We start from the raw sequence: 26,078 nt of genomic DNA, 5'->3' as shown, positions 1-26,078 counted from the left end.
AATGGTTATTGAATTGTCGTATGTATACATACATACATACATCATACATTTTTTCTAGAGGAAGGGGTGGGGGCATAAATCAATATAATAGGAATATTTAATTATCTGATTGGTGTTTTATACCATACTCAAGAATGTTTCACTCATACAACAGTGACCAGCATCATGGTGGGAGGAAATCTAGAACTGGAATACAATCTCCATTTATCAGTTGGCTAGGCCCCAAAGGCTCTGATTTTGTGTGACTAAAATTTGGACATAGGAAGCCATGATAAATATGATAAATCCAACACATCTTGAAATGTTGCTACATTAGTCGACACCGAAACACGTGATCACCACAAAAGCTCCAATACGGGGCCATATGGAAAACATATACACTCAATGCCATCTGAAAAGTAGCCCTTAAAGATATACCCATAATAACGACATATGCTGTTTTTCTGTTCAATACGTATTTTTCATGATTCTATGTTTTTAAGTCTTATCTGATCGTATCCAGTCTACACACGCCAGTTCCAAGGGGGGTAAAAACCATCATCCTATACTGTTTACCTTTCAATGCTGCTGAATCACATGTCTTTTATTATTTATGAGCTGGCATTTCCCCAAAAGTGATCCATAATCTTTTACAAATATTAAAGACCGTTTAACTGCTTATAAAAAACAACCTACTTTTCCAAAAGAGTTGGATCTCGATTAAGATGTCGGATTCTTCTCCAATACCAAATTAAAGCTATCAGGACCACAGGAAACATAACGGTCTTTAGGGAAAACCAGACTTTGGTGAAGCCTCCATTTTGGTGGATAACCTGAAAACAGAATCAACCATGTTATAAGAATCATGCCTCCATCAGCCGTTTCCTCCCACCATAATGCTGTCCCCCGTCGTATACGTGAAATACTCATGCGTAGAGTACAAAACACTAATCAAATATAAATAAATTAAGGAAAGTCATATAGCATTAGGATATCAAACATACATGCAGACTGGCAAAAAAAAGTGGTGAAAAGTAGAAATTTACTTTATATTTTTGTTTTGTCTTGTACTCATACATCTATTAATATGTATATATGCAAGACAACTCTTTACTTTAATTAAGGCCATTATAAAAGCAATAAGATCAAACCGACCACAAGCGTTATTTCCTTCAGTTCTCCAATGTCCTTATTGAGGTCTCTGTGAGTTGGTATTCGAAGGTTTAGAAGGTATAACTCATGAGCACAGCTTCCCAGCTCAAACAACGACAACATTGAACAGTGATACCTGGCCCCAGGAACCTTCTGAAAAGATTTTTAAAAACAGACTTTTGCAGTCACAGCATTTCAATATCAGCATACATATCTACGATACTGCCTCATTTCATGTCAACATACCAGGGAAGACATGACACTACAGCAAGGAAACATGAATTCTACCAATGTTAGGCATGGACAGTATATAAATATTATGTAAGACAAGACTTGGTTTTGATCCCAACGTCTCCGGCATACAAGGCAAATGCTTTGACCACTCAGTCATCACAGTGCAGTCAATAGATGATATGAGAGCTGGCAATTTAAGTCTAAGTTTCTATTATTCAAAAAGACCTGTAAATGAATTTATCAAAGACTTTGTTTTAACATGTTCCTAAGGTGTATTACACTATATAGTGAAATAGGTACATGTAAATTCAGCACCCCATGAAATTTGCCATGAACTGCATATTCACATCTGTAGACCTCTACAGACCTCTAGTTGGCTGTTGATCGCATGGCACAGCGCCATGACTATCAGGAGGTCCGTCATGTCTCTGTGAAGCCACAGTGCAGTTCGCCCTGCATCTAAAAAACTAAGGTAGTCCTGCGGGACACCTATTGTTACCATTCAGATTAGTAGGGGTTCAAGACATTTGACTTTGAATCGCTTTTGTATCTGTTAGTCTGTTAGGATTATAAGGGATCTACGGCCGAGGAGCTTGTGCCCTGGAAGCCTTCATGGCTATTCTAAAGCCAGTAGGGGCATATGGTGGTGTTGCAGTGGGTGCATTAAGCAGGTCTTTAGGTTGGTGTCTTTTAATTGCAAAAAAGAGCTACAAATGTGAAGTTGCGCCGACCTGTAACCCTAGACATGCTCTTTCTGTAGTATGCAAACGGATTTGAGCTACGATCAATAATTTTCTCACTGGAAGTGTTTAAATGACAACACCACTTTTGATATTTTTTAGAAACAGATGTTAATCCTGTTGCTTTAACATCGAGTTAAATGGCAACTGGACTAGGTTTCTGGTATTAGACTTAATGTATTCTGCTTCACTGTCCATGGTTTCTTATAACAATTGTGCAATTACATATAACTATGCTGTCTTCTATTTGATGGTGTAGAATGACAATTACAACAATAAACGATGTCAACCTTGTATGAAACTGCTGTGCAGTTCTAGTTTATTTCTATTATTATTATTAGCAAAACTGTGACAGCGAAAACAGTTTATGAAATTCTAATATCTTTATCTGTAGAACTTGAAGTTGTGCACCATAACTTTTGGGGAGATTTGGTGGCCATCTTGAATTTTCACAAAATCTTAAAAAATCTTCTCCAGAATGGCTGATGTGACTGAGCTGTAATTTAAACTGAATTTTGAGAATGAGAACTTTCTTGGTTAAAAATTGTACAAGCTCGCAATTGGGTACAGATGTAATGTGACACAAATTTCCTTTCTTAGCTAATAATTTCTACACTTCTTATGATTATGTCCTGCAAAAAGTTTTATCTGATGATGTTTTGGACACCGATTCCAAAAATGCCATTTTTGCAAAACAGGAAGTGACATCTTCAAAGCCAGAAGTGGGTACATTTCCTTGACTAATGGGTGAGTGAGTGCTTGGGGTTTAACATCGCACTGAACAATTTTTCAGTCATATGACGACGAATGAATCCTTAGAGCGCATGTAATGTGCCTCCTTGTTGCAGGATGGATTTCCACCACTCATTTATCTAGTGCTGCTTCACTGAGATGCCTTACCGCAGGCAAGTAAGCTGTCCGCCCAAGCAATTATACTGATACGGGTCAACCAGTCGTTGCACTATCCCCTTATGGGATATCAACTTTGCTATCGAGGCTGGTCATTAACTAATGAAACCAGAGATGCAATCTTAAGGCTTAACAATATCCCAAGGCAACAGACATATTTTACAAAACCAGAACTGACGTCAGCAAACAGAAAGTAGTACATGCCAAAAAAAAAAAAAAAAAAAATCGCCATTCAGGCAGGTATGTGGCAGACCCAGAAATGTGATCTTATGAGTAAAACCTGGGGTTTTCAGAAAAAATACAATATTTATGCAAATTAGATTTTAGCTAATACAGCAGAACTGATTTTTTTCCTGACCACAAATCTGGTTTTATTTTTTTCCTCTGAGAGGTACTTATGTCGCAAATTGATCAAAAATAAAAAAATTTGCAATTTTCCCCATCTGTAGTTCACGTGAATGTTAGAGCTGTCTTAATAAATACAGGATGTACAGGGCTTCAAAATTTGCCACAGGCCAATTTACTATATTTTGGAACATTTACAAGTGTATGTTATATAGTGCATATACAATCTATTCCTTTCTAGGAAGTATGCCACCCAACGTAGTTTGACATCCTGATCACGAATCCGGTCATATATTCCTCACGTGTATAAATTGCTATCAAACTGTGCGAAAACGCAATTTCTCCCATCTTCGCAGGTCATGTCACAGAAAACTGTCGTAGTTGTAAAGCTGAAAATGGCTGTGTAATAAGGGCTATGTATGTACTATATGCATGCTGAAAATTCTCGAGCTTCTTGAAAAAACAGAGCAGGTCGATCGACATTATAAAGTGTACATACTATTGACAGTTATGAAGAATGTGCGCTTTCTAATTAAGTTTGTTATATGTAAATGCATACCATTCAGTTAACCTACTTTTGCTGCCTTATTGCAGTTGACAGAAACCTTTACGTGTCATTTTCTTGAGAAGGTTTTATGTGATTAAGCTGAAATTTCGAATACAGATAGAGCATGTTGGGGCAAATGAAGCGTGCAAAAAATCAGTTATTTATCCTGAAAACTGTGGAAATGCTATGTTTACTGAACATGTCATGTGAACAATATTTTCTGAATTTAAATATTTTTAGTATTCTATCTGACGTAGTTTGATGTCCTCATCACGAATCTGGTCTTGTTCTTGCTTCTGTCGCAAATTGCAATAATAGTTCGAAAAAATACAATTCCACCAGTATTTGGTGGTCATATGATAGAAAAACACTATAGCAGTAAATCTGAAAATGGCTTAGTGCAAAGGGCTATATATCGACTGTATGTGTGGTGATAATCGTTGAGGTTTCTTAATAAATGCAGGACTTGCAGAGCTTAAAAAATTATCCAAAGGCCGATTTACTATATTTGACACTTCTAGACTCATGTGTTATCTAATACATTTCGATCCATTCATGTCTAGGATGAATGTACGAATACTGTAAGTATGCTATTCTATGTAGTCTAACATCCTGATTACGAACCCGGTCTTATTTTTATCTTGCAAACTATACTTTTGTCGGAAATGCGAAAAAACACAATTTCACCCATATTTGGAGGTAACATGACAGAAAACTGTATACAGTACAACAGTAAAGCTGAAAATGGCTGTGTGAAAAGGACTATATATGTTCTGAAATTTGTATAAAAATTTATACAAAAAAAATGCACATAAAAAATAAATGTATACATAAGCTGAGGCCATGTACGCCTTTAAATTCTCTCCAAAGGTCTACATATACATGCTATAAGGTGTACATACAATGCATAATGGCTGCAAAGATTGTAGGTTTTCTTATTAAGTTGGTTATATATCAATGCACAGACACCATTCAAGGAACCGGAGTAACACTGATATGCCGGAAATACCGGCTTGAACCCCGTAGTACTGCGTGACACCTATTGAAATCGTTTGGATTATTATTAGGCTTCCACCCTTTGCTTGGAAGACCATTGTTCTTTCTCACATTATTTTTCTTCTTCTCTGACAACTGTTTTTTTCGTTTTTTTGAGAAAACTGTGTGTCACAGCTTTCTACACCTTCATTACCAAATGGCTTGGGCTATCTGCTGAAGTGTAACACTTAACCCACCTGTAACCCACTTTTCGGTCATATTAGAGCATTATGGAAATTTTAGAAAAAGTTTCTCCAGAACTGCTATTCCCATTGCAATGAAAATAGATATGCATGTACAAGACTACTGGGGGTATCAGGATTGAAAATCTTGTGCAAATCGATCGAGAAATGTGGAAGTTCGCTACTGGACCTCTGGACGAATCTTGAAAAAACAAGATAGCAATTGGGGGCAGTCTGGCCTGCTGAATACAACCGTGGTTTTAGTTTTTTCCTGCGATATATAGTTTTCCTTTAAATTTCAGCCCTGGTCCGGTATGACTAAGTTGTATTTGGTTTTTTGTAACTGTATAGATTGTCACTGTAACAGATGATGCAATCAGCTGTTCCATCAGCTGTTTTCAGGTAACATGACGCAAGGTGTCTTTATGAAAATTGCTTACACATCTTCTTCTAAACAACCACGGAACAGATTGGTCTGAAATTTAATATGCAGGGTGACTCATCCTGGCTTTAAAGTTTGATTACAGTAAAAACTTTGGAAGCTCGCCATTGGTCGAAGTTGTGACAACACTACTAGTTTTGAAATTTCAATTATATTTAACATATTCTGGTGTATTTTGAGCGACTGACTGCTTTAATTTTTTGCACCAAATTGTAGCCCAAGACATGCTCTTTCTGGAGTATGCCAACAAATTTGAGCTACGATTAATAATTTTCTCGTTAGAAGTGTTTAAATGACAATACAGTTTTTGTTTTACAAATAAATATTAATCATATTGCTTTAACATAGAGTTAGATGGGAACTGGACTAGGCTTATGGTATGTGACTTAATGCTTTCTCCTGCACTGTCTGTGACTTCCTGAAACAGTTGTGTGATTACATATAGCTATGCTGTCTTCTAATTGATGGCGTAGAATGATAACTACAACAACAAACAACGTGCAACCCGGCCAAAACTGCTTTGCAGTTCTAGTTATTATTTATTTAAATTTGTGCGCTGGCTACAGCAAAGACCATCTGACTAATTCTCTTCATATTTTGCAGTAAAATTTCCCTATACCTGAAGTTGTTTGCTAGCTAAAAATATTTAAATGAAACACCTTTTTCCACAAATGCATCTTTATCCTATTGCTTTAACACTGAGTTAAACAGGACAAATATGACTTGATTGTTTCTGCTGCACTGGGAACGACTTCCCCGAGACTTTGTACATTTAGATATAGTTGAGCTGTCTCCCATGTGACAGTGTACAAAGATAATGCCGACAACAAACAACCTGAACACGGGCCGAAACTGCTTTGTAGTTCTAATTTGATTTGCTGTCTTTTTCTGCAAAACAATACTGTAAATACTTTCATTGGCTGGTCACTTTCGATTGCCGGACAATTTTTTCCCTCCAGATATCGAAGAGTAATCCACACAGAAAAAGTCTGTTCGATCTTTTTTCACAAACTGGATGAACTCACCTGTCAAAGCAACAGCGACAACTAACAAGTGGGCCCTCTGTATTGAAGATTAATACAATCTTTTAGGATAAGAATATCTTTATATTACATACTCCTCAAGCTTACCAGTCAAAACTATTAAAGAAAATGAATTTTTTTGGTACCTTCTGAGAAAAAAAACAACAGAATTCTAATGGAATGAATTTTACAAATAACTTAAGTGATGTCAGTCATTGGACCATTTTGTCTCAAATGCAGTACCCAATACTTTTAGTAATAATTTCTGAACAAATAACATTTATGTCCATGGTGCTATTTGTATTTGATGCAGTGGAAATCACAAAAATAAAATAATTAAAAAAATATAGGAAATAAACTTTCCACGGGGGACACGTTATTAATATTGACATATATTAAACTATGACTTTAGATCTAAACTGGTTTTGAATGGCAATATGGCCAACTCCAACAGTGGCAAGTTCTTGGCGGATGGGGACCTGCAGCCCCTGGACCCCCAGCCATTATGATTATACGCTCATCCCCCATGCCTTTCATAAATCCTAGCTAGAGGTCTGATACTAAGTACCTCAAGGGTGGTAACTTTTTAACTACATTGTATTAAAACTATACAAGTACAAGTTTAGATCATGGGGAAGATGTGTTTGAATTTCCACAGAATTGCTGCAGTGGACAAAATTGTGTTTACAGAGACAAAAACTGACAGACCACCAGACATCATGAATCCATTACACCTCCCTGTCCTCTCCAGATCTATTGCAGGGGTATAATGATTTAAAGAGGTTATACCAGAGATTTTTGGCAAAAAATAATACTCAACCCCAAAAACCTCTAGCGCACCTACTGGATTACAGCATGAAAATCTCAATTCTCCTAAATGACTCTATGACCTACCTCTTCAGGGCCCATTGTGCATTCCAGTTTTCGAGATTCAGTTGAATTAGCCAAGCTTTTCCAGTCTGACGGTTCGTCTGAAATACTGCGATACCCGAGCTTGAGTTCTAGTCTTAAATCATCACTTTCTAAAACAAAAACCAAAAAAAAAACACTAGTTCAGAGGTGTTAGAGTAAAAATACTTGATTGTGCCCATCAATTGTTACCACTGTTTATAGGAGAACTATCAGGGGTTCAGGATAGGATGATTATGTTCAGATGACACAACAATGGAGAATATAGTAACATTTGCTCTTCAAAAACAGAGGGGATATCTGGTAAGCATAGGCAAATTCTCTTTCTTCATCAGAACCAGTCTGAAAATCACCATCCAAATTAATTTAAATGTTGTATTTAAACATGTCACCATAAAATAGCATAACTACAAAATAAAATAGGATGTTGAGCCACAATAATTACATCACCAAATTAAAACAATTTCACATAAAAATTGCATGTACATTTGTACATATTAAAACAGAAACATTTTTTCTAAACAAAAACTTTAAAATCATAAAAAAGATACCTGTAGGTTCAGTAGTATTTAAGTATACAACATTATGATCTTACTGTGTTCATTTTGTGGGTTGTATGACAACTCCATCATTAAAATGCCAAGAATGGTCTGAAACCAGGGTGTCATGGTCAGCTGAATGTTATCCCTCACACCAGGAATCAAGAATGAGAAAACAACATCTTGTGTTACGATCTTCTCTTTCTGTATAATTTTATCATCGAAAGATGAAATTTTTTCACACCTTCCTGTTCCACGTGGGAAAGACCAATGTTCCCAAAAATCTTTGTTCCTTGGCAGAATACAATTTGTTCCCAAAATCTGCTGTACATTGGATGGGGATGGTGCTATAAAAAAAAAAAGTCAATTGATTAGACAAAAGGCAGGACAATGCACACACTGACCAACACTTTTGTAAAAGATCTGAAATATAATTGAACCAAGGCCCTGGTAAACCATGTAAGTAATATGTATATATATACTGCATAATACACAGTACATATATGGCATGACATTTTATAGTAAAGCACTATATTAGACAATTCCCTACAAGTCACTTGAAATTAACGTAATGGATTACAGATTGATGCTCAGTTTTACTTGAACTGCTCAATCAGATAAATTATTTGTTTCCACCACAATTTAGGCCATCATCGTATAAGTGAAATATTCTTGAGTACAGAGTAAAACACCAATGAAATAAATAAATAAGTTATGTGCATATTATCTGCTGAATTTATGATGACCATCTCTTGGCAAAACACGTGAGCTTTGCACCAGCTGTAATGTAAATTAGGCAAGTAGGTCAGAGTAAATGAACCTTAACATTAAACTGAAATACAGTACCTGACTAATGTTTATGTCCGCTGAAAAAACTACCATTCAAAGTGTCATCAACCGGTGTTAAATATTTTTATAGATTTTTTTCAACCCAGTACATGTTTAGTGAAACGTCATCTTGACACAGCTTCAGCGTGTCTCCATTATCGACAATAAAGTGATGTCACGCTTAGTCTAACTCTCTAATTGTCGAAGGTGTTTTCCATATTATAGTCAAAGCAGTAGCCTGTGCTCGAAGGTCGAAGTGATAAATAGCTTTCTTGGAAAAAGGACATACTGGAAGAATATTTCTTCCACTGCTTGAACTGTTGATACAGTAAGCCTGCTATATCATTTACATTTTATGTAACCTGTAGATGCACGGCCGGGATATTCCTGGTTCAGTTCCTAGCCTCTGGAGGGGTTGTGCTGGTGACTTTGTACACAGTTAAATGTTTACAAAATTACAATAGTATTGTTCTACAACTATGCTCAATTCTGAAACAAATGGAAATAAATCTAAGCACCACTGAAGCTGATCTGGGCATTTGACTGTCGGTGAACTTTGTGCTGACTGTCACCGACAGTCAAATGCCCAGATCAGCTTCAGTGGTGCTTAGATTTATTTCCATTTGTTTCAGAATTGAGCATAGTTGTAGAACAATACTATTGTAATTTTGTAAACATTTAACTGTGTACAAAATCACCAGCACAACCCCTCCAGAAGCTGATCTGGGCATTTGACTGTCGGTGAACTTTGTGCTGACTGTACACACAGCTTAATAATACAGCCAACAGAAAGTGAATGTAACAAAAGGGTAACTGGGACATGGATATAGATTCCACATTAAATATTAAAGTAATATGTGTTAAATGTGATACATTTTTTACATACTCCTCCTTAGATGCATGGTGTTGTGTAAGCAAAATTTAACAATGATTTGACTCACAGAATGGAGTAAAACAAGACCTTAAAACAGCACAGTTGCTATGTGAAAGGATTATGAATCTTTTGACATTTTATTACTGTCCTTCCTAGAAAAAAAATTTAAACCTACAGAATAGATTACATGCAGTAACTCTAATGTCAACTTGCTCAACAGTATAAATAATTCTTACTTGAACTGGTCTATGAGTACCATTTTCACTGCCAACAAAACTTACTTAAAATAACTATCTGCCAAATTTCATGCACAACCCATAGTTTCAGATTCTTACCAAGAGTGAATCACAGTCACCAATAAAACATTGGTAAATTACTTGCACCATTTATGTCTGCATCTGATTTCCTTCCATATACATTGTGTTCACACAACTTACTATCTATATAATGTTAATTTTCTGCCTTTATATTAAACTGTATTTATTTATTTGATTGATCGATTGGTGTTTTACATTGTACTCAAGAATATTTCACTTACACGACAGTGGCCAGCATTATGGTGGGAGGAAATCCACAACAGTATACAGGTTGCTGCCAGACCTTCCCATGTATGACCAGCATGAGCTGGGCTTGAACTCACAGTGACCACATTGGAGAGAGGCTCCTGGGTCACTGTGCTGTCACAGCTAATGAGACAATACAGGTACACTGGAAACTTCTATAATGTTTCTTCAAATCTATGAAAGGCAAATCTTAATAGCCTGCAAGCAGCTAAACACATTGTATATCAACCTAGATTTCTACTAATTGTACTAAATTATTTTTCAGTAATATGATGACAAGGGAGTCACTGGGTGTGTTTATATATACTGTGTCTTCTTGTGGCAAAGCAGGTCCATGACGCCAAAGTGCTGCCACCACTACTGAACCATCATGCCCAAGACACCACCCAATCACATTTTACAGACACTTGGCCAACCAGTCCTGTTGCCTTGCTCCGACTTTTCAATGCTAAGCACCAAGCAAGGCAGCAACAAGTATCATTTTTAAAGGCTTTGGTATGACCCAACCCGAATTTGATCCTCAGTTTCCCAGACTTTGCGACAAACACTCTAACAATTTAAATCAGAAGAGAATAGGCAAGGTAATGGCCAGCCCTCAAAACATATTAGTTCTTGGTGCTTTTTTTGGCAATGCAAGGCATGGATACATGGCGACACTGTTGTCGTGTAATATATAACTATAATACATGTCAACAGTGGCAATAAACCTGAAGTAAATTAGAAAACAACCAAAAATCTTATGAATACTCAGACCTCTTAAAAACTCATGAATTACAATGTATGAGAGATTTGAATATTGATGATGAAACCTGTTGATGTGTGGCTTAGATTTGATAAATCAGAGCTTGCCTTAGGGAACACATGAATGCAAAAGGTAAGAAGCCCAATACACAATGTACTGAAGACGTGAATTTGGTAATTTGCAGTAATTAATATATACACACAGCATTAACAGAACATCCCCTGAAGCCATTTTTCTTATAGAAAACTTCAGTATGATATATGCAATACTTTTCGAATTTCCACCCCTTGCATTTACCTTAACACTGATTGCAATACACTCAGTCGTGAATTTTGTAATTTGCCGTACTTATATAATATGCACACAGCGCACCCACAATAGAACTTCCCTCTCGTGTCATTGTGCTTTACATCCAGGTTAAACTTTGAGTCAGTACATAAAATGTAGTACATTTTGAGATATCATCTGTTATATTTACTTAAACGTTGCTTTCCTGGTATGACATAAGCTAAAATACCGATGACCAAAATGCATTTTAACATGGGCTGATATACATTGATATACAACAATGAAAATCATATACAGAAGATGGATTTAATGTCCACACTAACCATGTAAATTCTCTAAAATAAATATTAAAATAACAATTACTGAAAGGATAATGATTACTATTTTATATACTTGCATTTATTAGCACTGCACTGGTATCTCCCTCTGTGCATGAAGTGATGAGTCGGACAAGGGTGTCACACAAATTAATGCAAACTTAGTGATGAAAGCCCTGTATTACATGTAACATGCACATTTTAAGTCAGTGAAAAAAACTCATACAGTTCTGTTCTGTGTACTGAGTAGACCAGAGAAAGAATCAAAAATCAAGATTATATATTTTCATGTAGCAAAACTACAGAGCTAAAATTACATGTATGTTTAAAATACATGAAAGAGTAACTTAGCTGGTCGAGCTTTCCTACCATGGCTGTCTTGACAATTTAGAATACTGTAATACACCAAAAGTTAAGCATTTATCTTTGTCAAGTCTGGCTAATTTCTCATTATTTTTAACAGTTTAACATACCAAACTTTAGGTGAAATACAGCACCTGCTTTGCCATGAACATATTGAAAGATATGTGTAGAATTAGCTATACAGTTTTAGAATGGTTAATGCTATAACATTCACAAGCTTAAAGAATAAGTGAATTAACAATTTATAACATTCCAGTACTTAACAACAACTTGTTACACCTATATGAAAAATAACCTTTTCGTGACTTTGGAGATTACATAGGTTTATTGAATCAGGAATAGATCTATATGTACACCAAAGACTGACTCATCAGAATTCAGAGACAGATGCCAGAAAGTTTGGAGCTATAGCTTGCACCTATTGGAAGTTCAACCTAGAAAAAAGAAGTAGGGTGCTATTTCAGGATGGGCTTAGGAGTAGCAATAAAACAAAGATAAACACTATTCCCTGTGAGGGGGGAGAAAGCTTTCTCACCTAAATGTGAGGTACATGCATTTGAGCCGCAGGGTGCAAACATTGACAGTGGGTGTGCCTTTTACAGCCTGTGGCAATATAACAGCCAGACTACAATGAATACTGGTAACAAAGAAACTACATATATTGTATATACCTTGTAATTTTTATCTTGTACTTTAAACTAACTATAAACAAAGATTCATCCTTTGACCAAATGTATTTCATTTTATTGGGTTTATGTTAAAGGTCAAATTTTGTTTGAAATAGTAAACACCTACATGTACACTATTTCAAGTTCTATATATTTTTCATAGTTTCATATTTCGTAGTCAGAACTACAGTGAATGCAAAAACTCTTACATGGACTCTAATCCAAATCTAATATGAGCTATGAAATCTTAGTCTAATTTTGAAGGAGCTGACATTTAAAGCCATTGGTGATATTAACCAAGGATGTAAATAATTCTAATGTAAATTTTATTCCGCTGAATCACATACAGTATATATGTACATGTATGTACGAAAAATTGTGTGATTTTGTCTGAAAAATGGAAAATCTGAAGGACTGAAAAATGACACTACAATGAATGATGAAAGAATTGGTAGGTACATACAGTCAAATCAAATCTTCAGGAATACATGAAACATTTGATTTTTACATGTAATTAAGGATGTGTCCCAACATACACATATTTTGGGGGAGTAATAAGGGCTTTAAAGGCTTAAGGGTACATGTACTATAGAGCAAAAAGTATAGCTTTAAGGAAAATGAAGAAAGATTTGCCCCAAAAAATGGGAACATTTTTCAGGCATACTTTATCATTTTAATAGCCCCTCTATGATATGCATATTTTCTGTGGATAGTTGGGAATATTGTGAAATCAAGTCATCTGTGAAGGGTGAATATGAATATACTGTGAATCTGGAACCAGCTTAGCACCCTTAATTTGGGCTCTCCCCCAACAAAGTTGTTTTCACAGCTATCACCTTTGACATCAATAAGCAGGCTACTTAATTCAAGACTGACCACTAGATTCTCATGAAAGATGTACCTTTAACCAAATGGTGGTTACATCAGCTACTAACAGCACCGTTACCTTGAGACTGGGAAACAAATGATATCCTAAATAATTGAACTAAAGCTGAAATACACTCAACAAAAACCAGTAGTGTGGATTTAAACTGGTCGCAGCATTTATTAAAAATGACAGGGAGTGTACATAATCCAGGGCATGACGTGGGATAACCAAAATGAGCATGTCAGGGTATACTGTAACCAACAGAACTTATAAGGGTATATTATCATACCCACATAACCACACATACCACCATGTGGCCGTCATTATGCACGGACAGGCCACTGGCAACCATAAATGTTCTAACTTTACCTCCATCCGTGGTAACCCAGTGTGGAACAAGCACAGTCATCATTACTAGTACTACATGTACCACCTGATCACCTTTTCACTCAACTTGGTATATTGTGAGATACCATACAACGTACTACCCGTCCAGCTATACACCTGGTATAACTCTTAATAGCACGAAGCCTATGGTAATGTCTCACCAAAATTATACCCCTATTGTTGTAAAATGTGATACCACGCGATAACAACACAAGTACAATATTCCAACAACATGCTCACTACAAGCCCCATTGATTTTATATCACTTTCAGACAGTCTACAAAGGGCAGCTGTTGTGGTAGCTCCAATTTGGAATGAATATGAGGAGTAAGTATCACATGGGATGTTTGCAAAAGTTAGGGCTTTCTTCAACAACAAAGTGAATTGATAATGTGTAACATGGCTGTTATCAAAGTGACAAAACAAGTATCGGCAAGAATCCATTGGATTTCGAACGTTAAGGAATTCCCTCAGTGGTAAGACTGGGCATAATTATTTATTGTCCAATGGGTGAAGGAGAAGATGGGCCTGGCTGCCATACTGGTCCGTCTTTGAAAATCTCAGTTGCAGTGATAAGCACAAACCTACACTTCTGTTAATAAAACTAACATCAATGAACATCAATTCTCTGAGGGAATCATCCGTGGCACTGTCGGAATCTATTTCACTCACCCGTACGAACCCAAAAAAGGCAAGCAGGTACGCTACTCCGAACACTATAAATTCATAAACAAATGTGCATATATGAGGAAGAGTCCCAATTAATTTCATTAAAATATCAAATGTAATTGGAGAACGGGTGTTACAGCGGCAGGACTTACACCTGAAATCTTCCACTAACTTTCTCACAATGAAGTGATGAGTCGGGTCGTCCCAATCCATTAAATTATGCTTATTTCCCACACCAGCTAGGTAAGAAGCTACAGACAAGCGCGCAAACCCATTTGCTGACAGGTCTGCAATAAACAAAATGACATGACTAACGGGTGCTGGCCATTGCTGTGGGATATTCAGGCGCCTTCTGAAAGATATAGATGCCTGAAGGCCAGTAGAATAAACTTTCCACGTCCATACTGCCAGTGCATTATTTAACAATTCCTCCGTCTCTACCCACAAATGTGCCATATTGCTGCGGAGACTGCCGTTGGTGCCCTGTCTGCCATAGGTGCAAGTCTTCGGAATTTTGCTAACTCTAAACAAGAATGCGAATCAGCAATATTGTTCTCTACTCCACGGACATGTCAGTACAATATTATGAGTTATGCACCGCAATGTAATAAAGCGAACTAATTTCATCACCTGCGGGGACTTCGAGGATGCCTAATTCAGAACAGTAACCACAGGCTGATTATCACATCAAAAAACAACTTTCTTGTTGACAGGAAGCTTTCCCAAAACCATAACCGCCAAAACTATCGGAAATATTTCTAGAAAAGTTATGTCCGAGCAAATCCCCTGTTTTACCCAATTCCAATCTGCCACTGAAATATGCCCCAAAACTGCCCGACCTAGATGTATCTGTAAATAACTGTATCCTGTCGTTAGACAACCAAAATCTGTCCGAAAAGTACAATGTACCATTAACCCTTCCTAGGAAGCTTTGCCACATGAGGAGATCGGCTTTCATTCCTGAGGTCACTCGAATGAAATGATGTGGCTTCTTAACATGACAAGTGGCATCAGTTAATCTCCTACAAAATGATCTTCCCGGTTTAATTGCTCTGCAAGCAAAGTTTAGAGTCCCTATCAGAGGATGTACTTCTCTAAGTCTCCAAATTCAGCTGTTCCACCTTTGGAGATGGCAGGCATATCTGATTAGAGTAAGTGTCTAAATCCAGGCCTAAAAATACTAAACTTTTGGTCGGCCCTTCTGTCTTTCCTTCAGTCACAGGTATTCCCAATGAGTCACAGACATTCATAAAACTATCTAGAATGTGCTGACAGGCACTCCTTGACTCTCCAACAAAGAAAAAATCATCTGGATATTTAGCAACACCCTTACCTACATAATAGGTACCTTGGTTACCTAATGCTTGCTTAACTCAATATTCCACAAAAGTACTAAAGGTGTAAAATGTGGCACAAGGTATCGAACAACCCATTCGTAGAGTTTTGTCTACATCATAAGAGCCTTGAAATTTAAACCCTAGCTGGTTAAAATCTTTCGGATGCACAGGAAGAAGTCTGAAGACTGATTTGATATCTGCCTTTGCCAAATACACATCACCACCTACCTGCTGAATCAAACCAACCGCATTGTCAATGCTGGAATAGCGAACTGAACACTTTTCCGGATCTATATAATCATTAAGTGATTCACCCTCAGGATATGATAAGTGATGTATTAGTCTAAATTCACCCTTCGCCTTTTTGGAACAAATCCAATTAGGGAGACGCGTAGAGAATCAAAGGGAGGTAACTGAAAAGGACCCGCTATCCTATTTTCTTGTATCTCCTTATTTATCTTTTGTAAGGCTATTTCAGGATTGTCCCTAACTGATCTTAAGATGTTAGCCTCAAAAGACGCCTCAAGCCCATTATAATGCAAAGGGAACCTGTATTTAAATCCCTCTAACAAATACTTGGCATCTTGCTCATTAGGGTAATCTTTAAGTTGACTTTCCAGCTCCTCTACCTTGATTGGGGTGGAGGCCAGATAGAAAGGGCTGCTTGCTGCTCTGGGGATTCCCCTTGGAGTTATTAGCTTTAAAATATCTTAGTTCGGGGTGACCTAATTAATCACAAAATTTACATGCATGCAAGTACTTGCAGTTAGCATATTCGCATTTACCCTGGTTGTAGCTGAACCACACTTTAGTGCTTTTTTGAAACATCAACTGGGTGCTTTGTCCAACTGGAGCTGTTACCGTCATAATCCATAACTCACTATCTATCTCTGCCCACGATCTTAATGGATTCTTTACCATTCTCCAGCGGAATGATTCATCATATCTGGACCAGGCCAAATTACCATGTCGAGAATCAACTGTACTAACTGTACTCATGTATTTTAAACATACCTCTGACCTTTTTGGGGTGCCTCTGGAGATACACATCCATGAAAACAGTGATTGCTGTGATCCGTGTATTGATGTCTTTTACAATTTTTCACCACAACACAGGAGAGTAACTTGATAAAGCTAAGCATGATCACATAATGATCAAAATGATCAAATCAATAAGCTCTTTAGCCCTTCCAACTTTAAAGTGACACATACTTGGAATTCACGTATTCTTTACCAAGTTGTCAAATATTTTATTCAACATCAAGTAAAGCTCTGGCCGTGGGGAAAAAATGACATCAGAATGCACAAAGAAATCAACATGTAAATATTACCCTAGTCTTTACAACTCCCACACGTTTCTGAGTCATTCTACAGTTACTGACATATTGTTCGAGGTATTTTGATTCCCACGGGCTTTGAATAAAAGCAACGAATCACGTTCATTACACATTCAGTTGGACTTGGGGAAACCACACGTAGTCAAATTAGAGCTTACGTGTTCACGATATTCTCTGGGAAGAGAAAATCATAGAGCCCCAGTCGGTGCAGCTGTCAGTGGTGTTACTGACAAACACCAACCCGTGAAGCTGAAAACAGTCTATGTTCAGAAACTATAAAGGCACGGCAAGCTTTGTTATATGTCACCTGATAAGAATGCAAAAATATTTTTCTTGTTTATTCTTAAGGTGAAGTTATTGGGCCTATGCTAATACTATGCAGGGGAAATCCATGTAGGACCGCCCTGGTTTAAAACCCAAAATTTTACATACTATCGCACACATCGACAAAACGACTTCTCAGTGAACACATGTATACAGTAATCTTTATTCTCCTAGGCAAACACCTCACAGAAAGATTACAGTTTTCGTTATTATTTCCAAAAAGTAGCCGGTAACACCACTGAAATGGGTGTAACACCACTGACACAAGTAACACCACTGACAATATGGTAACCTGCACAGAGTTTTCACAGCATACAAATATATTTTACCAAATGTATGTGAAACAAACTGTGTTGAATTTAAGTTTAACATTCTGTCTCACTTCAGGTAAAGCAAAAACGGCTATTAATGGGAACAGACTTTTGTCAATTTGACTATCATAGATGTAATTCTGACACGGACGAAAAAGTAGAAATTGTGGTGTTTGGGGCTTGACAATTTTTATACACAATGGCCAATGTCAATTATAACGCTCTTTGACATTGCCATTTGGGCACAAATATGTTGAATGATAATGACATGTGTGTAGTTTATAGCACTGAAGAAACTTAAAATGTCTGCTTGACAGGATACTGCCAATGTTAAAACCGAATGTGGTCAACATTAATATAAGGCTTTTGCGCAGTAGGACAAATTTTCAAAAATCCAACAAATAACAGTTTCTGAAAAAAGTAAGGTTAATCACGTGGAAATGTGGCTTCGATTTGCTCCCAAATTAATTTCTCAACCATGACATGGCGTCTATTGGCGTACACTGGTTCGGGAATAAAGCAAAGGATTTGCTCGTCTGTGTACCAATTAACGTCTGGGTGTAGGGGCCAGAAGAAGCGATTCATGCTAACTTTTTGCATACATTGCACTTGGATATCATCGTTCTCTACAGCTAAGACTCGACCAGGATATCTTTCGCCGTCGTATTCAATGATACACCACTCTCCAACTTTATCCAAACAGATGAACTCTGGACAATTTATGCCAGATAATGTATGGGGTGATGCTTGTGACGGCTCTGTGGTATTTTCTGGTCTAACAGCGGCTGTTACAAGAACTGGCGCATCAGCTGTTACATGAACTGGCTCGTCGGCAGTTGTATCAACTGGCTCGTCGGCGGTTGAATCAACAGGCACCCCGACTGTTGAGTCAACTGGCACCTCGGCTGGTACATCGCGTGGGATTAAGCGAGGAGTTCCATCTGAGCCTCTGCCATCTGCAGGTTGCTTAAAGACGCTTGTATCTCTTAGGTTAAAGCACAGACAGTCAAGAACGCCTTGCTCCTTGCCACACAAACAACTTACAGATCTAACTTTCAGAGTATTAGGAGCTAGGCTTAGAACTTGGTGTATTTGCATAGTGCCCTTAACAGCAGTAAGCGTACGGGCCTTGACAAGTTCTTCAGTTTTAAGACCCACTGCATCGCTGTTTACAAAAAATAGGTGAACGTTGGTGTTTGCGGTTTTCAGGTGACGGAACAGGGTAAAGGCGTTATCAATGTCAACTCCTTCGCGTGTTAATCGGTCTGCAGTTCTTTTAACAGCGCCGCCCACACCATCTGGAGCGCCTTTTCCGTGACTTGCCTCAAAAAAATTCCATGAAATTTTACAGAATCCGTGATTGAATGGCTCTGTAGAAAGAAGGAAGAAGTTGGCTTTTTGCCGATACTGCGTTGAAGGGCTGTCGCTGAAAAAGTGCAAGGTGTTTATCAATGGATGTTTCTGATGAATCCATGACAGAACTGGATCCAGGTGAGCCCAGATGGCAGCTGGGTCATGTCGCGTTGAATTTGATATGGTGCTGAATGGTATTGCATCTTGTGACGAAGAGACGTACAAAACCCCTGTGTGTATGCAAGCATGTTGGTGTGAGCCCCCAAAATGCACAGACTGGATTTCGGTCGAATAACGGCATTGGTAATCCTCACTGAAGTCAGTGTGGATCAGACACTCATTGGGTTGTAGACTTTGTCGTAGGGTTTGATATATATGGAACTGCCTCCGGATGTTGTAGATGTGCTTTTTCTAGCGATCAAGATAAGACTGAAACCTCTGAACCAGTTGGTCCTCTTGGATATCCACAGCACCTTTCACTGTTACGACAGAATCTACCAATTCTTCTGAGTTTTTCTGCTTGCGTTGTCTTCTTTGTCTCTGCCACTGAGTTACGGACACGAGGTCTTGACTAGGAGGTTTATTTACTGGGTAGGCCGTTAGTTTACACTCACTGCAGGTACCATACGCACAGTCTTTTGATTTGGTGTCGCATACAACTGCTGTAACAATGCTGCTTAGATTCCTTGTATCGATGATGTTTAAATTGTAAAGTTTGTCAGCCATAAACTGCATGTTTTCGTGTGTCATACATAAGCACGTCTCCCTGTCCCTTTCTGTCGGGGGCACAACCCAGAATGGCCTCATGCGGCAAAAGAATGAGTAAGACACAGTGAAGGTATTTTCTGTCAAAAATTTCAGATGAAGATTTTCCAAGCTATCTGTAACCAAGCGTCGCTGCTTTTTTTCCTTCTTCAATGTGATGGTATTTTTCTTACCCGCAGCTACGCGGCTCACATCATCTCGCATAAAGTTATCATGAAGTTGTTTACGTAGGCCAGTTGCAGCTCGACTAGCCCTGATGGTCCCTCGTTGTTGGTTGCTTGAAAACCCAATTGTGTTTGCAGCCATTGATAGAAGTTTGTACTTTCGCAAGATTCGTCCTGTGAAAAGTCGGGCAATCTGTGGCTTATCTCGCTGAGTTTTGGAAGCCTTGTAGCAGTGCTGAAGACCTTGGATCATTGCGTGATGAAATGTCAGTCTTTCGTACTTTCTGTGGTGAGCGGTATATGTTTCGGAGTAGTTTTCTGGTTTTTGACCTTGGGCTATCCTGATTTGGTGGGTTCGAGAGTCTACTGATTCGCTTTTTGTACCTGTTGATTTCCCTCAGTTGCCTCTGCACTGTTTCTCTTAACTTCAGATTGTCTCGGTACATTTTTGATATGCTTTTTGCCACTAATCTTCTTCCCCCTGAACTCTCTGCCTGGAGAAAAAAAATGGATTTACTTTACCATTTATTAACCTTATCTTAAAACTGTATATACACGGGATTTTGCAATATTAAACGTTTTAGTTATATTGTCGTTTATTGTAAAATTGTGAGTATACAGATGCTTTTTTATCTAATTTTATGTAGCCTATTTTTGCTTATATAATATGTAGATATATATATATATATATATATATATATATATATATATATATATATATATATACCTATATGCCTAATGTTGCGTTTTTTTCCATATATGTGTTTTTCATGTATGTGTGTATATGTGGTATGGACAAATGTACATCGAGCTAAATGAAAAGGTGAAATAAAAGCTTCTTCAACCATTTTCTGACACGTTTTACAGTGTTATGTCACAAAGATAACATTTACCTTGGTATGTCCATATCAACTTGTGGTGTTGGGGGCGGTGTTAATTCCAGCAACCTTTTCTTATTGCGGCTGTTTCGCTGTTGTTGTGCCCATATCCGCCTCTGGAGACGTTTTCCCCTCGGAGTCTTGTTATTTATGCCTTGGCGCTTTCCTGATGTTTTATCCGCTTCATACTTCTGCTTTTTCTTCAATAAATACTCAGCTCGCCGCTCAGGATCCGAATCATGCCTCTGTCTATACAGTGTTTGCTTCTCGGCGTTGCTTATGCGCCCCATAATGTAATCTGCAAGTAGCCATGGCATGAAAGATTAGCGCATTTGGTCTTAAAGTCAGTGGTGTGACTTTGATGTCAGTGGTGTTACACATAACCTAGTAACACCACTGACTGGTAACACCAGACATTTCGAACAAAAATAATGATTACTCCCTTGCATAAGATGGAGGCCTGGACATGAATGGCAATCTAGTGAGAAGACGAACCGGCCAATGCCCTAGATTAAATAGTTTATATTGTTATTAAATTAGACCTGTTGAATGGTGGTAACACCAATGACCTATAAAAAAAACTCGCACTTGCCTTGCCCTGAGTTTTCCGCATTTGTTCACACTTCGCCGACAACAGGTCCGCCACGCTTCTTACCAAAAACCGCGCCAATACTCACTGCGCCCTCTAGTGGCAGAGATTTGCAACAAGAGGGAGTACTCTTTGTTTTGGTGCTCATGCCAGTCTGGGTAACACCACTGACATAAAAACTAGTGACATGAATTCAAATCATAATTTACTGGTCGTTATGATAGTTTTGCGTGTTTTTATATACTTAGGCTGTAAGAGTAGTAGTAATAGACCAGGACAAAATCAACAGCATTTATTCATAATTAGCACTTTAAATTGAAGGCGGAAAATATACAATCGGACTGGTGACATAGCAATTGAGCCGATATTGAGGCCGTTTATGTTCAGTACAATGTAATTAATTTTAAATCTTCATGCATTTACAAGTGAACAGTATGTGACACATGCAGATCGTAGATATGCTGTCGAGAAAGGCGTTCAAATCCCAACACAAATCACTCCAAATGTCCTGTGACATAAATATTGCAGTTACTGTAGAATGACTCTTCTTCTTCACGTGATGGTTTTCCTCTCACAAAATAATAATAATAGTATAAAAAAGAAATTAAAAAAAGAATAAAAAAAGTCCAGTATGAGAAGACCTGTTGAGACTGACCTCTGAATGTAATGTCAGACTTGAAACACCTATAAATTCATCACGGACAACACAATCAATGACGACATAACTGCAGAGGTTAACTGATTGACTGATTTTTGTGCATTACAAATACCGTGGTGGTACACATAAGGCCACGAAAAGTAACTTACCAATGATAGCTCCCACGAAAAAGAATGCAGCAAGCAACAAAAACAGACCGGCTGCCAAGGCATACAGTTTCCTTGAACTTAAATTTTCTAGCACGACCCCTGCAATTTTTAACGTTGATAAGCTACAATATGTTGAAGAAGCTGAGACAATTAAGACAATATTCCGCCTCAAGTTATCCTGAATCGTCTTCTAATACACACGTACCTCTCAGTGAGTGATATCTTACAGCATGGCCAAGGTACGAGTTTGTATAATAGCTCCACCTCAGACATTTTAACAAAACACTCTCCTTATAGAGAGGGATGGGGGTGGGGATTTTCTCACAAATTTCTTTAAATTATACCAAGTTTGAAATATAATGAACCATCTTTGTCTCCAAATTACAAAAAATTTGGTAATATATTGGCTACACTGCCTCAAGAGTTTAGAAGTTATATTTTCATTTTGATGTTGACAGTAATGTTAATGACGTCACCCCTGTTGTATGATAGCACTTTAACCTTTATAGATTGTAGCAGACGACGGGCATTTGTAAAAGTATGAGGTTAAAATTGCAAGTTTAATTCAGATAACCATCTGATACACAGGGGAGGAAGTGATACACTTTTGAACACATATTAGTCAAAATTGTATTTCTAACAAAACGTTGTGCTGGTAGGCGTGAAAACCTTAGGTGAGGTGTGTTCATATCATCATTCTCAGACCGCAAGTAATTGTACTTTTTAAAAAAAATAAATACTGTGTCTAAAGTGTACTCATGGGAAGAATGGCCCCATATTAAATCTGAATGAATTAAGTTGTTCGTGTGAACACAAGATCCAGAAACTTGTTTAAGTAGTAACACATTTACAGACAATCAGTTAAACTAAATATATTATCTACACATCAATCGAACTTAAAATTGCAATACACTCCCCTACAAGCATCTGCAACTTGAAAACAAATCACTTTCCGTCACAAAACCATGCAAGATTTACATATAATACTTTCCAGGGCATCCCAGTTTATTTATTGATTTCAGTGATTGTTGTTAATTGCTGTACTCAAGAATAAGGGAGTTTCAAGTTCATCCTCTTGTATCATAAAAGCCCTAAAGCCCATACCAAAGGTAAAAAAGTGCTAGTGTGTCATACAAAATGATACCAATACCAAAAGGAAGACAGACCAAAAAAAATACAAATAAAAATAAATAAATAAATAAAAAACCAGGCCAAAATAGCCCCCAAAATAAGTATTCGTACCTCTAACCTTGATGTGATAACACAACTTTGTATGGATTTGGGCCGTATAAGTGTACCATCTTAAAAAACTGTATTATGTAACTCACACAAAACCTCTCCTGTATAGACATTCGCGTGTCGACAGTTAATGTACAATATACACATTCGTTCATGTATATTTTATCAGTTGCTTAACGCCATACGTGAAAATACTTTGTGTATGTACGGAGTCACAAAACACAAGTCAAAGAAAACCATTTTTACTTCAACTCAGCTTACTTGTGTGACCCACAGAATACTTTGTGTCAAACTTAAAAAAGTAACACTGTAAGTTATGTAGGTCTGTTTTCTACACTGCAGTGTCTGATGAACATATAGTCCAGCAGACATAATTAACTATTATATTTGCTCTTAGCATACCCAAGTATAGCTTGTACTTACCAAGGACAGCTCCAACTAAGACGAATACTCCCAGTAACAAAGTTAAGCCGGCCGCCAAAGCATACAGCTTCCTTGATCCTAAGTTTTCTAGTACGGTGCAAGCCATTTTTGTCTTGGTAATATTAGTGATTCGAAGCCAACATGGCGGACAGGCCCGTTTTCTCTCCTTCAGCTTGATGCGGAGTTTGCACGAGCAGAGCCTCAAAAGTTGTGCAGTTATATGTACATATGCGTTCTAATTTTCTCAAGCGTAGACGAGTTAGACTGCTACACAAAGATTAGGAATGTATGTCATTCACGATGCTTTTATTCAGTGCTGCTTTATTTTACACAAATAGCCTAGCGTTACACTTTGTATTGACTGAAACCTTTATCAGTTGGTTATAGTTCTTGAGAAGATAGCTCGTGAAGTGTCCAGGGAGAATAGCTTTATACCGTATCCACGCTAAGTTTATGGCCATATCTTGTCTACAAAGTAATAGAACCAGGAAACATTATGATTCATCAGTATGATGAATGACTCGGATTCAACGCTGCCCGGGGAGAACGGTGTTACGCTTTTGGCGGCATGCACTGAAACCGCTATAACAGTTCTATACACTACGGAAATAGGTAGTCCTCGAAAACAGCTACAGTTCTACATTTCACGGAATAAAGCTATAACCTTTCAACAGTCCATAATACATCAGGCTCACATAATGGCGGACACTGGCACCCATAATGGCATTGTCTATTCGATTTTCACTATCAAACACCACATTTTGGCGATATTACAATCATATCGAAGAAAATTGGAACAAAAGCAGCGGACGAATTATATCGTTAATTGTTCTTACTTGTCACAATTGGTTCAGCTGGATAATTGAAAGCATGTTTTATTTAAATAAACTGTAGTGTTCCGCACTTGCACAAGTTAGGTTTTTGTATCACCGAGCGAGTGAGTATTATGGTAAGGAATAGACCGTGGGAGTGTGCAGTTACACAACAGTGTTCTGTCTTCATTGAAATGTCTTTAATAGTTAAATCAGTACAAAGACACAACATAAACCAGCACAGGTATAAATGTATACAGTTCTAGATTACTTATTTGTTAGTTTGGGTTTTGGAGTTAAGATCGTTTTATCATTATTTCGACCATATCGCGATGAATGAAGTTTCCTTGTATAGATAGTGAAATATGGCACAATACAAGTTGGTCCTGACCAAGTTTAAGATTCAAGAAAAAAAATATATACACAAATAAACATTATATGAAGAAAATGTAGAAAATTAATGGTAACAGTCTAGTTAGTTTGAAGTGGATGTTCGTTCCAGAAAACTCGAATTCACAAATTTAGCAAGTACTCTGGTGTATTAGGCCTACACCTCACAAGACTTGCAAGCACAGAGCGAAAGTTACAGGGACGGCTACCTATTTATAAATTCTTCCTTGTATATGTATTACATGGACATTGTCCATCACAAAGTAATGTAGAGTTATCACAGATATTATTTTGAGATATTAAGGCGAAGACAAAGGCGGGGCTCTCTCGGTATAGCATGTCTAATATACCGACCGCTTTCAGTTTCTAGTAAATGGTTATTTATTCTCAGTTTTGTGAGGTTTTGGTAGATTATAGGTGTATTCTACTCCAACTTAGCACATGTATCTAATTTACGATTATAAAAGAGTACTAACGCATTAGGCGTAAAAGTAATTTGGGGATTCATTTTTCCCCGAGCCAAAGGTATATGTATATACTTAAGAAGAGCATCGGATCTATACATCACTTGGCTGGCGAATATATGCGGGATGCAGAAACGTATGACCCGAACAAGGATGGAATCCCCTTGGCGGATATCGTAAGTTTTTTCAGAATAATTAATACATGCACATCTTACACTGTGTACTAAAACATGTCAGTCAGATGCAGATAGTCCTCGACAAACATATTTAACGCCACATTTAA

At 37.6% G+C, this 26,078-nt stretch overlaps 1 protein-coding gene across 2 annotated transcripts in view; it reads right to left on the bottom strand.

Annotated features, from left to right (window-relative positions):
• The window catches only part of LOC135471577 (protein wntless homolog), a 32,866-nt gene extending 8,558 nt beyond the window's left edge, over nucleotides 1–24,308 (bottom strand). For both annotated transcript variants that reach the window (XM_064750861.1, XM_064750863.1), the window contains exons 1-5: nucleotides 24,130–24,308; nucleotides 8,092–8,382; nucleotides 7,482–7,609; nucleotides 1,135–1,284; nucleotides 676–812 (exon numbers count right to left, since the gene is read on the bottom strand). In XM_064750861.1, the coding sequence (XP_064606931.1) occupies nucleotides 676–812; nucleotides 1,135–1,284; nucleotides 7,482–7,609; nucleotides 8,092–8,382; nucleotides 24,130–24,235 (812 nt within the window). In that variant the 5' untranslated portion in view covers nucleotides 24,236–24,308. The remainder of the gene's footprint in view (nucleotides 1–675; nucleotides 813–1,134; nucleotides 1,285–7,481; nucleotides 7,610–8,091; nucleotides 8,383–24,129) is intronic.
• Nucleotides 24,309–26,078: the final 1,770 nt, after the last annotated feature.

This window comes from Liolophura sinensis, chromosome 7 (assembly GCF_032854445.1).
Source record: "Liolophura sinensis isolate JHLJ2023 chromosome 7, CUHK_Ljap_v2, whole genome shotgun sequence".
NCBI lineage: Eukaryota > Metazoa > Mollusca > Polyplacophora > Chitonida > Chitonidae > Liolophura > Liolophura sinensis.
The sequence above is the reverse complement of the archived record's forward strand: the minus strand, read 5'-3'. Positions and strand labels throughout refer to the sequence as shown.